This window comes from Eretmochelys imbricata, chromosome 1 (genome assembly GCF_965152235.1).
Source record: "Eretmochelys imbricata isolate rEreImb1 chromosome 1, rEreImb1.hap1, whole genome shotgun sequence".
Lineage (NCBI taxonomy): Eukaryota > Metazoa > Chordata > Testudines > Cheloniidae > Eretmochelys > Eretmochelys imbricata.
In genome coordinates, this window is record NC_135572.1 from 193,303,237 (window position 1) to 193,315,765 (window position 12,529).

At 38.0% G+C, this 12,529-nt stretch overlaps 1 protein-coding gene across 1 annotated transcript in view; it reads right to left on the minus strand.

Annotated features, from left to right (window-relative positions):
- The window catches only part of NECTIN3 (nectin cell adhesion molecule 3), a 115,611-nt gene that overhangs the window by 45,806 nt on the left and 57,276 nt on the right, over positions 1-12,529 (minus strand). Inside the window, exon 5 of the mRNA XM_077817023.1 lies at positions 10,302-10,453. Within this exon, the coding sequence (XP_077673149.1) occupies positions 10,302-10,453 (152 nt within the window). The remainder of the gene's footprint in view (positions 1-10,301; positions 10,454-12,529) is intronic.

Sequence of the window (12,529 nt, forward strand, 5' to 3'; positions counted from 1 at the left end):
CATCGTCTCAGGTAAACTGTTTTTAAATCACAAAGCCAAGACAGTTGCTTTTTAACTCTAACCTTGTATGGTAACTTTAATTTAGCACTTGGTTCTTACATGTGCAGTAGAGGAATAAAGCATTATGCATCAAAATTCCAATATTTTCAAAGACAGTAGTACAGCATTGAAAAATCATAAAGCAGCTCAGATACATTTAACCCAGAATTTTACAATATCAAAAGCTTGAAAATCAACTTCAAAAAGCTTGTTTTTCCTCAAGTAAAAATATAAACAACCTGAAAGTGATCAACTAATGAATGGAACTGTATGAATCAAGTTAAGGTATCAGTGGTTACTACACATACCACTCCTTCCGGGATATTACTGAGCCATCTACATGTGACACAAAGTCTTCTTCATTGTCATCATAACATTCGCCACCCATGTACTTCATTCCCAGTGTTCCTCCTTCATAATAATCCATTGGTCTTTCATACCGTTCTTGGTACCTGTTAATATGGTCTACATTGTTCCATTCTGGTTTGTCTGGGTCTTCTAAATAATCTTTTGATATTAGACTGTTCACTGGATGTTTTATTTCTTTTTTTAGACTGTCAGGGTAAGAATCCACATCATCTGATTGGAGAACATCTATTTGAGACTCTTTTTGCATATCTGATGGTGGAATGTAGTTCTTAGCAAAGTAGTCACCACGGAACGTCCGTCTTCTCCTATAGCAGATAATTCCAACCAAAACACTTACAAGTATCAGAAAGAGAGCCCCACCCACTGCACTAGCGATGATGGTACCCCAACTGTCTTCCTGCATTGCTGGCAAGGTTGATGTTGGAAAATGTATTAGTTTTGGTTCTGTTGCTAAACCTGTGATGCCATCAGTTGAAGGATGCCATGGAACCGTGGGTGGTCGTGTAGTAGTAGTAGGAGGATCTAATGGAAAGAGGAATGGGGTAGACAAGACACAGAAAAGGCAAAGAATGTCAATGCAAGCTAAATCAGTAGAGGGTTTATAAGAAAGCCAAGTTGATGAATATGTAAATATGTGGTTCTCTACTAACAGACAATAGTTTTTCATTCTTAAATTTCTAAGAAGTCTGAGCAATTATAAAGTACTTCTGCAATACAGATTATAGTTTTCCAACTAATTCTGAATTGGCTTCTGTGTATTCATTTTGCGCTATACGATAAGCAGGGTGGGGAACTGCTTTTGTGGCACAAAAGCAATCACTGTCAAATTTTAAAGTAATCATTAATTCTGAAAAAATGGAGAAGTTCCTTTCAGTTTATGTAGGTTTTAGAGTTTACTATTTCCAACCAGTTTTATCTCATCCATGGAGGATATTATCTACTGCAAAAAAACAAAACAAAACCAACCATTAACCAATTCCTCAACCAAAAGGTAAGAAATGGTTGAAAAATTAATATTGGCGAAGGACAAATAATAGTTCACTTTTAACTTAAACTTTTATTAAATTTTGAAATTTTTCAATGCATTGAAACAAACTCTTAAAGAATGAAAAACTATACATTGTGTGCTAAGTTAGCAGAAAGTAAGCTATTGATTTTAATTATTCTCCCCAAAACATTGGCTGTGTTAATAGAACCTCAACAGCCTAAGTGGGGAATGGTGAAGGAACTCAAAGTTAATTATGTTATGCAGTTCTCTAGTTATGAATTTCCTTTTAAGAGAAGGATGTCAGTGTAACAATGCAACTTGATATTTGATAATCACTGTTTTAGAAAAATAGTCTACAGAAACCAGTTGAAGAAAGTCACTGAAAATAGTTTTTTGCAATATGTAATAAATAGCACATTTCCAGAATGTCAATTGATTTAACTCTTGTTATTAAGCAAATTTTAATTTTTTTCCCCCTAAGTTCCCTGTCTCCTTCATAATGGCATACATTCTGAGTTTTATCTCGCTCTCTCAAGAGTATGCACTGAACCATCACTTATAAAATCTGCTACTGGGGTTGTACGAGACCTTTTTTCTTTTGATTTTTGAAGTCAACTGGCGATGTACATGCTTCTATATGTAAGCAGCGCCTGGAGTCATAAGACTGCCTAATATCTGCAAGTGGTTTAAAATGAAGTGACTTCATGATCTCTTAAATTGAAAAATCAAATATACTAAGTATAATTTCTTAAATGCTGTATGAATTAGTAGCTTATCACCAGCTGCAAGCTTAATTCATCCAAGAGTTTTTAAAGCTGAAAAATTTTGACTCATGACTTCAGTTTACATTTTAGAGAGATTAAAAAACCTGCTTAGACAATAGATACCCAAGTATCAAGCTATCTTTAACTCATTCTTAACACTGTTTGTTACTAATGAGGCAACTAAACACCAATAGTGAAACTAATGAGACTGGTTAAAGTAGCATTTAAGCTACTCAGCCTGAAATGGTAGTAACTGAACAAAACTAGAAGTAAGATAGAAGAAAATTCAGTGCCTCTGACAAATGCAATGTTTACAGGCTCTTGTTGAGCAATTTTTTTCAATTTTTTAAAAATAGGTAACACTAACAATTGTGTAGAATTGGTTATAAAATTCTTATACTACATTGAGTAATTTATATTTTCAATGCACACAATACTTACTGCAATTGATTTCTTCATCTGCATTTCATGTATTGTGTCACGTTACGATTTACTTGTGTTGCCAAGTTCTGTTCAATGTATTTACTGCTAGTTTTGTAAAAAATCTTTTGAAAGCAACAAACTGTGGCCTATAGTGATTTGTTAACACATCTATATATAAAATTAAGTGAATTTAGGATAAGAAAGGAGAGAAGATGCACTAAAGTAATGAAGGGAATTCAGATTATGATTTTAGTGATCCAGAAGTTCAACCTGAAGTGAAAAAAAAAGCTTTGTTTCATCCTATAAAGGGAAAAGGATGAACAACCCCAATTTACCAGGATCATCATCCTTAGATTTAAGGGCAGAGACTGAAATCAATTTCCCCCCCAGCCCCCAAATCAAGGCTGACAACTATTTGTTATATTAAAGAAATAAAGGTTAGATTCATATCTACAACACTTCAGATGGCATCAGAACCAGGCAATGGTGGCAAATTCAAGATTTAAGAAATAAAAGCTAGTGCTATAATCCTTCCTTAGTTCTCCTCACCAGAGAGAACTGTTTTCTGAAGTTTCATCCTTTAAATTCTTCCATTTGTGTTCAGAAGTAAGCAATGCTTGCTTCCTGGAAAGCATTTTCCAATTGCCATCAAGTAAAACCAGTGTCAACTGCAGATTTTTTGCTTAAATTGATTTATACAGTGTTAAGCGTTCTAAAAAAATTTCTTATCTGAAAACCTGAACTAGTGAGATTAATTTGAATATGTAATACTGTCGACAAGTTTGTGTTATATTCTACAACCAGACTGTCTAAAAGGATTGCAAGAAGTAGCTATCTTAAAATGTCAATTAGAATAGGATTATTGCCTCAGTTTTCATTTATGTATGTTCAAGTCTCTAGAAAATATAATCCAGAACACTTATTTTGGAGACCTGATAATTCATACTCTTAACAAGCAACAGCTATTAATGCTTCTCTAGTATTTTCTAAAATTGAACTCTGTCTTTAAATGTCCCTTTAAATTTAACTTTTTTTGAAATAAAGGTACAGTCTTCTTTCCCCCCTGCCCCTTCCTTCCCCAACTACCAAATGTCAAGGCTAGAATTTCTCCACTGTTGCTGCTATAACAGCTCAAGGCCAAAACTTCCAGAAGCAAGTAGCACTATTGTTTTTTTTGTTAGTGAACTTCAGACATCTCATTTCCAGGAAAGTATCTCATACCCAACCCAGTGAAACAGTGTTTCATATTGGGCACCTGAAAATTGACACACACAAATTAGTCCATTTTGACAAAATTTGGCTTAAGACAGCGGCTCTCAACCTTTCCAGACTACTGTACTCCTTTCAAAAGGTCTGATTTGTCTTGCATACCCCAAGTTTCACCTAATTTCAAAACTAACTGCTTACAAAAAATCAGACATAAAATTGCAAAATGCCATAGCACACTATTACTGAGTAATTGCTTGCTTTTTCATTTTTAAAATATTATAAAAGAAATCAGTTGGAATATAAATATTGTACTTGCATTTCAGTGTATAGTATACAGAGCAGCATAAACAAGTCATTGTCTGTATGAAATTTTAGTCTGTACTGACTTTGCTAGGTGTGCTTTATGTAGTCTGTTATAAAACTAGGCAAATATCTAGATGAGTTAATGCATCCCCTGAAAGACCTCTATGTACCCCTGGTTGAGAACTGCTGGCTTAAGAGCTTCTTTAACTTTTATTTCCACTTCATCACATGCTAACTAAGGAAGTAATACAGTTAATTTTATATAAAGCTAATGATATGCCTCAACCCACTGACTTGTGCTTCTCCTACTTTACAGTCTAGTACCCCAAATAAGCACCTTTCAACTGAATGCTTATAATGGAGTATTATTGTTTCTGTTCAATATGTAATTTGTCTTTCAAGAATGAGAAATTTCTGCCCTGATAATTTTCTGTTAGCAGCTTCTCTCCTCATTTAAAATAGATAATGCCTCTCACCTGTAGAATTCTGAAATGATCCAAAGTTGTTGCTTTAGACTCCAGGATTAAGCTGCACCCTTCAACTCAAGCCACTAGAAGATTTCTTCCAGAGCTGTAGGAACACTCCAACAACCAATTAACAGCAATCAGATGGTAACCTTAAGGTAATTAAGGTTGTCTCTCCAGAAAAAAATCCATTTCTTATTAGACTATCAGGGTGGGCTGAATAAGGAGACAAGCTGCTAACAGAAAGAAGAACATGTAACACTCGTTTCTCATTCTGCTCATAGCTTCTCTCCTCATAACAAAACAAAAGGTAGTAAGCAGTGATTCAAAGAAATGGGGTAGTGGGCGAGAAGCAAATTTTGAAATGATGATGGACTAGGAAGAAGCACGCTTCCCTCCTACCCACGATATAAAGCAAAAGCTTTATATAGTTTAAGGAATTATCCAGGAACTAACCCAATTGCATCTTCCTACCAAAGGACGCCTCCAACGTAGTTAGCAACTCCGCATTAGAGACTCCAAGGGATATACTTCCTCTGATGTCTAGTTTCTTAGGATCCTATGCTCTGATGGTCGGCCAAGTCTGTTCTGAATTTTCCTGTGCAGCTTGGACTATTACCCAAGGCACTGGAAATCCTTGGGTCAAATCCCTTTGCTAGCACCTGAAATCTCTTATCCTATGTTTGAAGCTTTAGAGTTGCTGCCTTGTGAAGGGGATGCTTACTTCTGTACTTTTGCAACCCATAGCCTCCCAAATTTGCATGACTTACCTCCATGAGTAGGCTGAGAGGGGTTCCATGACCCTGAGAAAGCCTAGCTGCGGAAGAGCTGTGACTTCAGACAGGAGTCAAGACTCCCACCCAGCTTGTCCAACTCAAATCACCACACCCTCCCATTAAAAGGGTTGGTGGCTTACAGCAGCAGGACATAGCTTGCCCTCTGATCTTCCAGAAAAGTCGGACCTCTTAGACTTTGCTCCAGGCTTGCAGAGCTATTCCTAATAGTTGTGGTGGGAGCAGAAGGAACTTGCTAGATAGTTGCTGTACTGGAGAAACCAGAAAACTACACCCTTACTACTATAAGTATCTCTAATCTGAGGGGGGGGGGGGGGGGGAAGAGGAGAGAGAGAGAGAGACACACACACACACACACACACACCCCGGTGCTAGAAGTTGACAAAAATCAAAAGTGTAAACCAAGTGGATGGGACAAGATGAGTTCCAGCAAAAGCTACATAATTTCTGGTGGCCTGAGTCTAAAGGCAGGTTTCAGTTCTGGACCCTCCAGCAACAGTGGACTGCCTCTGAATTCCAGCTCAAAGGCATTGTTCATTTGTGTGAAGGAGAAGCTGTGCAGCACTAGACATTGTTTCTGCTATGAGCTCTTTACTGTATCTAACCGCAAAAGCAAAAACAAAAAAATGACCCCCTCCTCCCCCCACACACACACACATTATGGCATTTTAGTGCTAGGTATGTGATCAGGTAAAATTCCTCATCAACTTTAAGCTCATTTTCAAATCCTTTTTATCCTCCTCCGTTAGGAAACTGCACAGAAACAGATTAACTTGATGTTCAATTTGGTTTTTACTTTTCTTGTTTATTTATTAAGTTTATTTTTGAATGAAATTCTTAGTTTACAGAAGTTGACAAACAGGACTTAATCGTTCTATTGACAATTGTATCTACCTCAATTTATCTTAGAATGTATATTTGCAATCATATAAATTAGCACCCAAGCAATTTCTTTTAGCTCAACAACCTTGCAAATTTTAGTTTAGATATTACTACTTTTTTTTTTTTTTTTTTTGGACAAGCGACTAAGGTGTCCTTTTCCTTAGCTCACCATCATTATGACTGTTTACCTACAGATTAATGACTGGCTGGCAAGTTTTTCTGACCATTCTTCCAGACTGGTATGCACTGTTGAAATTTTAAAAGTTTTTTTGATAATCAGTTGGAAGCTTTGGACAGGCATATTAAGATAATTGAAATAGCTTAAGATATAAATAGTTAATACTAACTTTTAGTGGAAAAAAGTCTAAGAACCCTTGTTATCTTTGAAATTGAAAAAGGGGAGCAAAGTAATTTTATAATTGCGGTTATTTCACTTTACAAAGACTGCAGCCACATTATGCTCAATGTGTGTTAACAATAGATGCAATCTGTTTGTTAAAAACCATAGTAACTAGTTTTTCAAGATCAACTATATTTAAATGTTCAAATTCTATGTATTATAATCTGTAACAGCAAATAAAATTGCTTTTTAAAATTTACAAAAAAAATTATGAAACAGTACATATCAATAAGTTTTCCCCTCTTTACAACAGCCCAATTTTAATGGATACTTTTAGTGGTTTCATGTTCACATTTGAAAGAGTCAGAAAACCTATTGTAAGATTTGCTCTTGAGCCTTCTGTAATATGTTTACAAAAGCCAGTAAGTGGAGAGACTGAAAGGGTAACCCGTGTCTGTTTTAAGAATGGAAAATCAAGCCATGCATTCAGGTTGGAATTAATTTGTTTTCATGTTGTATTTCTGAATACATTTGTTCCTTCTGGATTTAGCTACTCTTCCCATATATAGACCAAGATACTGTCAATAGTCTATTATAAAAAGTTTAGGGTTTTCTTTGTTTTTTAAATTTTTACTATACTACTGAAGTAACTAATAAACTAATTTCCTAGACTAAGTGGTTCACATGTGGCTTTTTCCCCATGATATCCAGTATTAACTGGTGACATGTGAGCTCAAAAGACAACACTGGACTTAAGTTTAGGACAGCTTAACTGGCCAAGAGGTACTGCTGAACTGCTTTTATTTCAAATATCATTGCACATATCTCGTCATAGTTGAGTTTTGTGTAATTAAATGCTGTAATCATAGACTGATTCACACTTAATGGGGATCATCAAGCAGTTGAAGATTTTGCAACAACTTTGTTTTAGTGTACTGTTTTAAAAAGTTCAAGTTTCATCTTTCCTGCAATGCTGCTAACAGGACAAAAATTTGTATTCATAGAGGAGAGATGTGTAGTGTAAATGAACTGTTTGTTTTATCGATCAAATGCAAAGATTCACCTGAATACATCTCATCTTCATTTCATACATCATACATTTCATCTTCAGTAACCTAAAGTGCTATAGGTAATTTTTAAATGTTTTTATGCCATTAAAAGTAGGTTAACAGAAAAGCTTAAAATAAAAAGTTACTGCAAAAATCATGATCAGAAAGCATCAGTAACTCTAAAATATCAATGCTTTTAATTAAGTGAAAATATTTTCCTTTATATACCTTGTATGTCTAGTTCCAGCTGATTTCTTCTACAAATAGTTAACACGCAACTGAACAGGTTCAAGGATTACTGTTCCCATTCATATATGTTAGGTGTTCTTGTCATCACTGCTGCAGGACTAAAATAGTTCTGAACTACTATTTTAACAAATAACCATCTCTGTTTAAAATGATTTGATTTAAAATACCCAGGAAGCTTTAAAAACCTTAAATAGGTTTTGTAGAGTTTCTCCAAAGCTTCTTAGGGCAGGTAATCATTACCCACCGGATCGGTGGGTAGTGATCTATCAGGGATCAATTTACCGTGTCTCGTCTAGACGCAATAAATCAATCCCCGAACGCGCTGTGCTCCCCTTCGACTCCAGAGTCGATGGGGGAGCGGCATCAGTCGACTCGCCGCCATCCTCACGGCCAGGTAAGTCGACCTATGATACGCCGACTTCAGCTATGCTATTCGCGTAGACCAGAGCTTAGTCAACCTTTACAATTAAGCATTAGCTTTCTTCAGTAACATAAGAGTTCAAAGAAAAGGAGTACTTGTGGCACCTTAGAGACTAAAATTTATTTGAGCAAAAGCTTTTGTGAGCTACTGCTCACTTCATGCATCCGATGAAGTGAGCTGTAGCTCACAAAAGCTTTTGCTCAAATAAATTGGTTAGTCTCTAAGGTGCCACAAGTACTCCTGTTCTTTTTGCAGATACAGACTAACATGGCTGCTACTCTGATAACAGTTCAACTAAGACAAAAAAAGCAGAGAATCACAGAACAATTTACAGGTGATTTAACCTCATGAAGATACTGATACTTAGGACAAATTACTGATAATAATACTGATACTGATAATTAGGACAAATTTATTTTTAGGTCACAGAATTGTATATACATACTTATGAACGTCAAGTGTTATTTTCATAGGGTTTTTTTTTTAAACGTGGCAATATTTTGTATAATGTTCATACAATTTTAGTTAAAAATATTGAAATTCCACCTCTGACAGTATTGTTTGAATTCTCCCCAAACCAAGTGAAGGTGTACTGAGTTCAATATTGCTCACCTTTCCCTCCCATTCGATTACAGTTAACCGGCTCTGAGATATACCAGCATGTGCCACACTGCTATGAATTAGTGAAGCCTACTTAAGTAAGTAATTGGTATACAGAGAGTGTGACTTCAAAAGTTTTATCTGTAGATTGTTTGGTGCCATCTTGCTCAATTGCATTCTCCGTTCACAGCATTTAAGAAAGATCATTTTTCTGCCCCAATAGCCAAAGAGGCACTTACTTTACTTCTCACTCTCAGTGGTCTACAGGCTGAATCAGTAGTTTTCCCTAGCTACAATGCCACCAGGATAGTAGCTACTGAGGTAAGAATGGATTCAGACCTTACCATGAAGACTGGCCCTCCAGACCGTAGAAAGAATATAATGAATTTATAGTTAATGTTCTGAATGCTGCTACCACCCGTTAATTTTATCAATAGATGCAAATGTTTCAATTAAGTAATTCCATTTAGTTTACCCCCATCGTCATGGTAATATAATAATGTTAGGTCTCAGCTCCACTATTGAGGCTACTACATATGATCTTCAATAAGACATGGTACCCTTTCAATATGCTGCTATACTCAAAGGAACATGTACTATGATAATGTGGCACTTCTGTCTGCTACTGAGATTCTTTACTATAGCCAGCAATGTAGTAAGTGCTTTCCTGATTTAAATACTAAAAAGTCCGCCAACAGCTGTGTCAATACCCCACCCACAAGAGAGCACCACACAGACAGGAAGGGGCGGGTGGAGCAATGTGCTCTCACCACTTCTGCCCCCCATAATTAGCTTTATGCTTGCTCTGTAGGAGCGTATGAGCAGTGAGAAGTGTCACTGTTATTCTGACCAGCTCACCTGAGGATAAAGGAATAAAACCAGACTCCCTCAGGAAACTGTTTTAAGTTGGGTTTTATAACATTTCTTCCCCTCACCCCCAACACTTCAATTTTATTTAACTCCTTACCAGCTAAAATCTCTTCCATTTGTCAACTGATCTCAAATTAGGTAGCATGGATGTTGTCAATAATGCTGTTTTCATCAGAGGGAGGGAAACACTTGCTCTTAGGCAGTGGCAGAGGTTACTTCCTTATCTTTATTACCATCACTTAGGGCTGGTATATAGTCTCAGACACTACTGTGGTCCTTTTAAGTACTACGATTTATAGACAGCATATGTGATAGAACAATGAGATTACCCAACTAGTACTGATACTATTTCAAGGGGCTAATATTTATTTCCATTTGTCCTTCCCAGTTTTATATTTCCTTTAATCAAAGACTGAGTTTTAGGTAACCTGATATATAACATGGCTAAAAAACACCACGTTCAACTAGACACCTAGTCCAATTTCTGACACAGTATTTTAACAAAGCATTTAGGAAGGGAAGGGAGAAACAACTCACCTAATATGTAGATCGTCTTTTGATCACTTCTTTGTCCAAGGGAATTGGTCACCTTACAGACATAAGTCCCAGTATAATTGTAAGTCAATGGACTGTTGAAATGCAGAGTATTATTTGAAGATATTAAACCTTCAGGCCATTGTCCATCCAACCTGAATTAGACAATATTTGGAGGGAGTTTAAGCATTCTCAGAAATTACACAATAAAATTAAATGCAAAATGTATTATCTAAAAAGGTTCCAACTATAATTATTTTATGTTTACAATAGCTTGCTCTGTGGAATGCAATTTTGTTATATTTATTAAAGCCCTTTCAGTTAAAAACCAATGTCAATGTCAAGTCAATTTGTTTATTTTGAGTCTTTTACTCCTGGGAGAATTCTGCCCCACTGCACTTGCGCAGAATTTAAGTCCCCCGTAGATTTCTTTGTTTCCCTGCAGAAAAATGCCTTTCTGATGGGGGAAGCAAAGGGAAGCCCTAAGAGCGGTCATGCGACCCTCCCCAGCAGTATGTATCGGGTGCCCAGGGCAGGCAGCAGAGAGGTAAATCACTGTGGGGCACAGGGCAGGACTGGGGAAGACCCAGCTGGTGGCTCCTACCCTGCGCCAGGCTCAGCTGCTAGTCCCGGCTGGGCTAAGGAGGACGGGACTTCCTCTTCCCCTGCATGGTATCTGGGGTCATGTCAGATCCACCCCCAGATTTCTGCCCCCTGCTGTGGGAAGCTCTGCCAATTCCCTTCTCTCCCACTACCGCCCCCCGTACTTCTTGTACCCTCGCTCCTCAGCTGCAGAGGGAGGGATCGCTGTACAAGGAGCTACTCCCCCATCCACCCAACCCCCATGCATCCAGACCCCCTTATTATCCAGAACCCTCCCGACTAGCCCAACTCCCCCTGCACCTGGACCACCCCAACAACCCACCCACACCCAGATCCCACCCTATGAAGCCCCAACCAGCTGCACCTGGATCCCTATCCCACTGAGCCCCACACCCCCAGCATCTGAAATCACACACTGAGGCCCTCCTCCCCCCCACACACACACTGAGCCCCAACCACCTTCCTGCAGAGTTCCCTCCTGCAGAGTTCCATTAACATTGCACCCAGAACCTTCCAACAAGCCCTGTGCATCCAGATCCCCCCGCACCCAGATCCCCAACTAAGCCTCCGGCACCCAGATAGCCCCACACAGAACCCTCTCAACCCACACCAGGATCCCCCCACACTAATCCCCTCCACACTTGGATCCTGCCTGCCCACACCTGGTGCACCTGGCACATAGGGGCAGAGCCCTGGGGTGTTTCTGGGGCACACTATGTCACAGTTGGGTGAAGCCTCACCGCTGAGTCCATGCCCGGGGGGGAAGATGGTGTTGCGGTGGAGTAGCACAGTGATCTTCCATCAGCCAGTGGCCTGTGCTCCTCATGCCATGCTGGAGCCTCCACATTTATTTGACAAATAAAATTTGAATAATTTTAAAATATTGTGTGCAGAATTTCTTGGCGCAGAATGCCCTGAGAAGTAGTCTTTTGTGCTCTTCTGCAGGTTTATAGGCTGTAAACAAATCATCTTCCCTCTTTTGAGGTAAGGATTGATGGACACATTTTCCAAAGACTATTACAAGAATGAGCAATCTTAAAACAGACCAACTTAATCACCAGTTTAGCTCCAAATCATGTCAGTGGAATTAAGTTAAGGAATGATGTGGCCTGAAACTAAAGCAAAGTTCGTCAAATTTTTAATAAAAAAAGACTTCTTACTAGTAACAATATGGTTTTACTGCCAATAGGACAACTTAACTAATTCAGTCCTTCAAATTGCCATTACTGGAAGTCTGAGAAGCAAAGTCATGAGAATACATTTGGGCTTAATAAGACCTGAATTTATGTCTCATGATTTATCTGAAAGTTTTGACTAGGGAGCAATATTTTAAGAAAAACTTTGTAGAAACAAAGTTACAAAGCCCAAAGGACCACCTACAGCTCCTTATCTTGTTAGTACAGGCAAGACTGATGCAAGTGGAAATGCCTATCTTCCGCACTGATATCTGTAGAGGAAGAGATAGGGACTACTGTCAAGGGCCTACAACTCAAATGTGTGGAGGAGGAAGAGCTGAGTATATTTGCAGCATTCAATGTAGTGCTTAACACTAATTCATTTGTATCTTGAACAGCCTGTATGATTTCACATAGGTATTGCTCTGCCAACTGTTTTTTGTTAATGTGCTG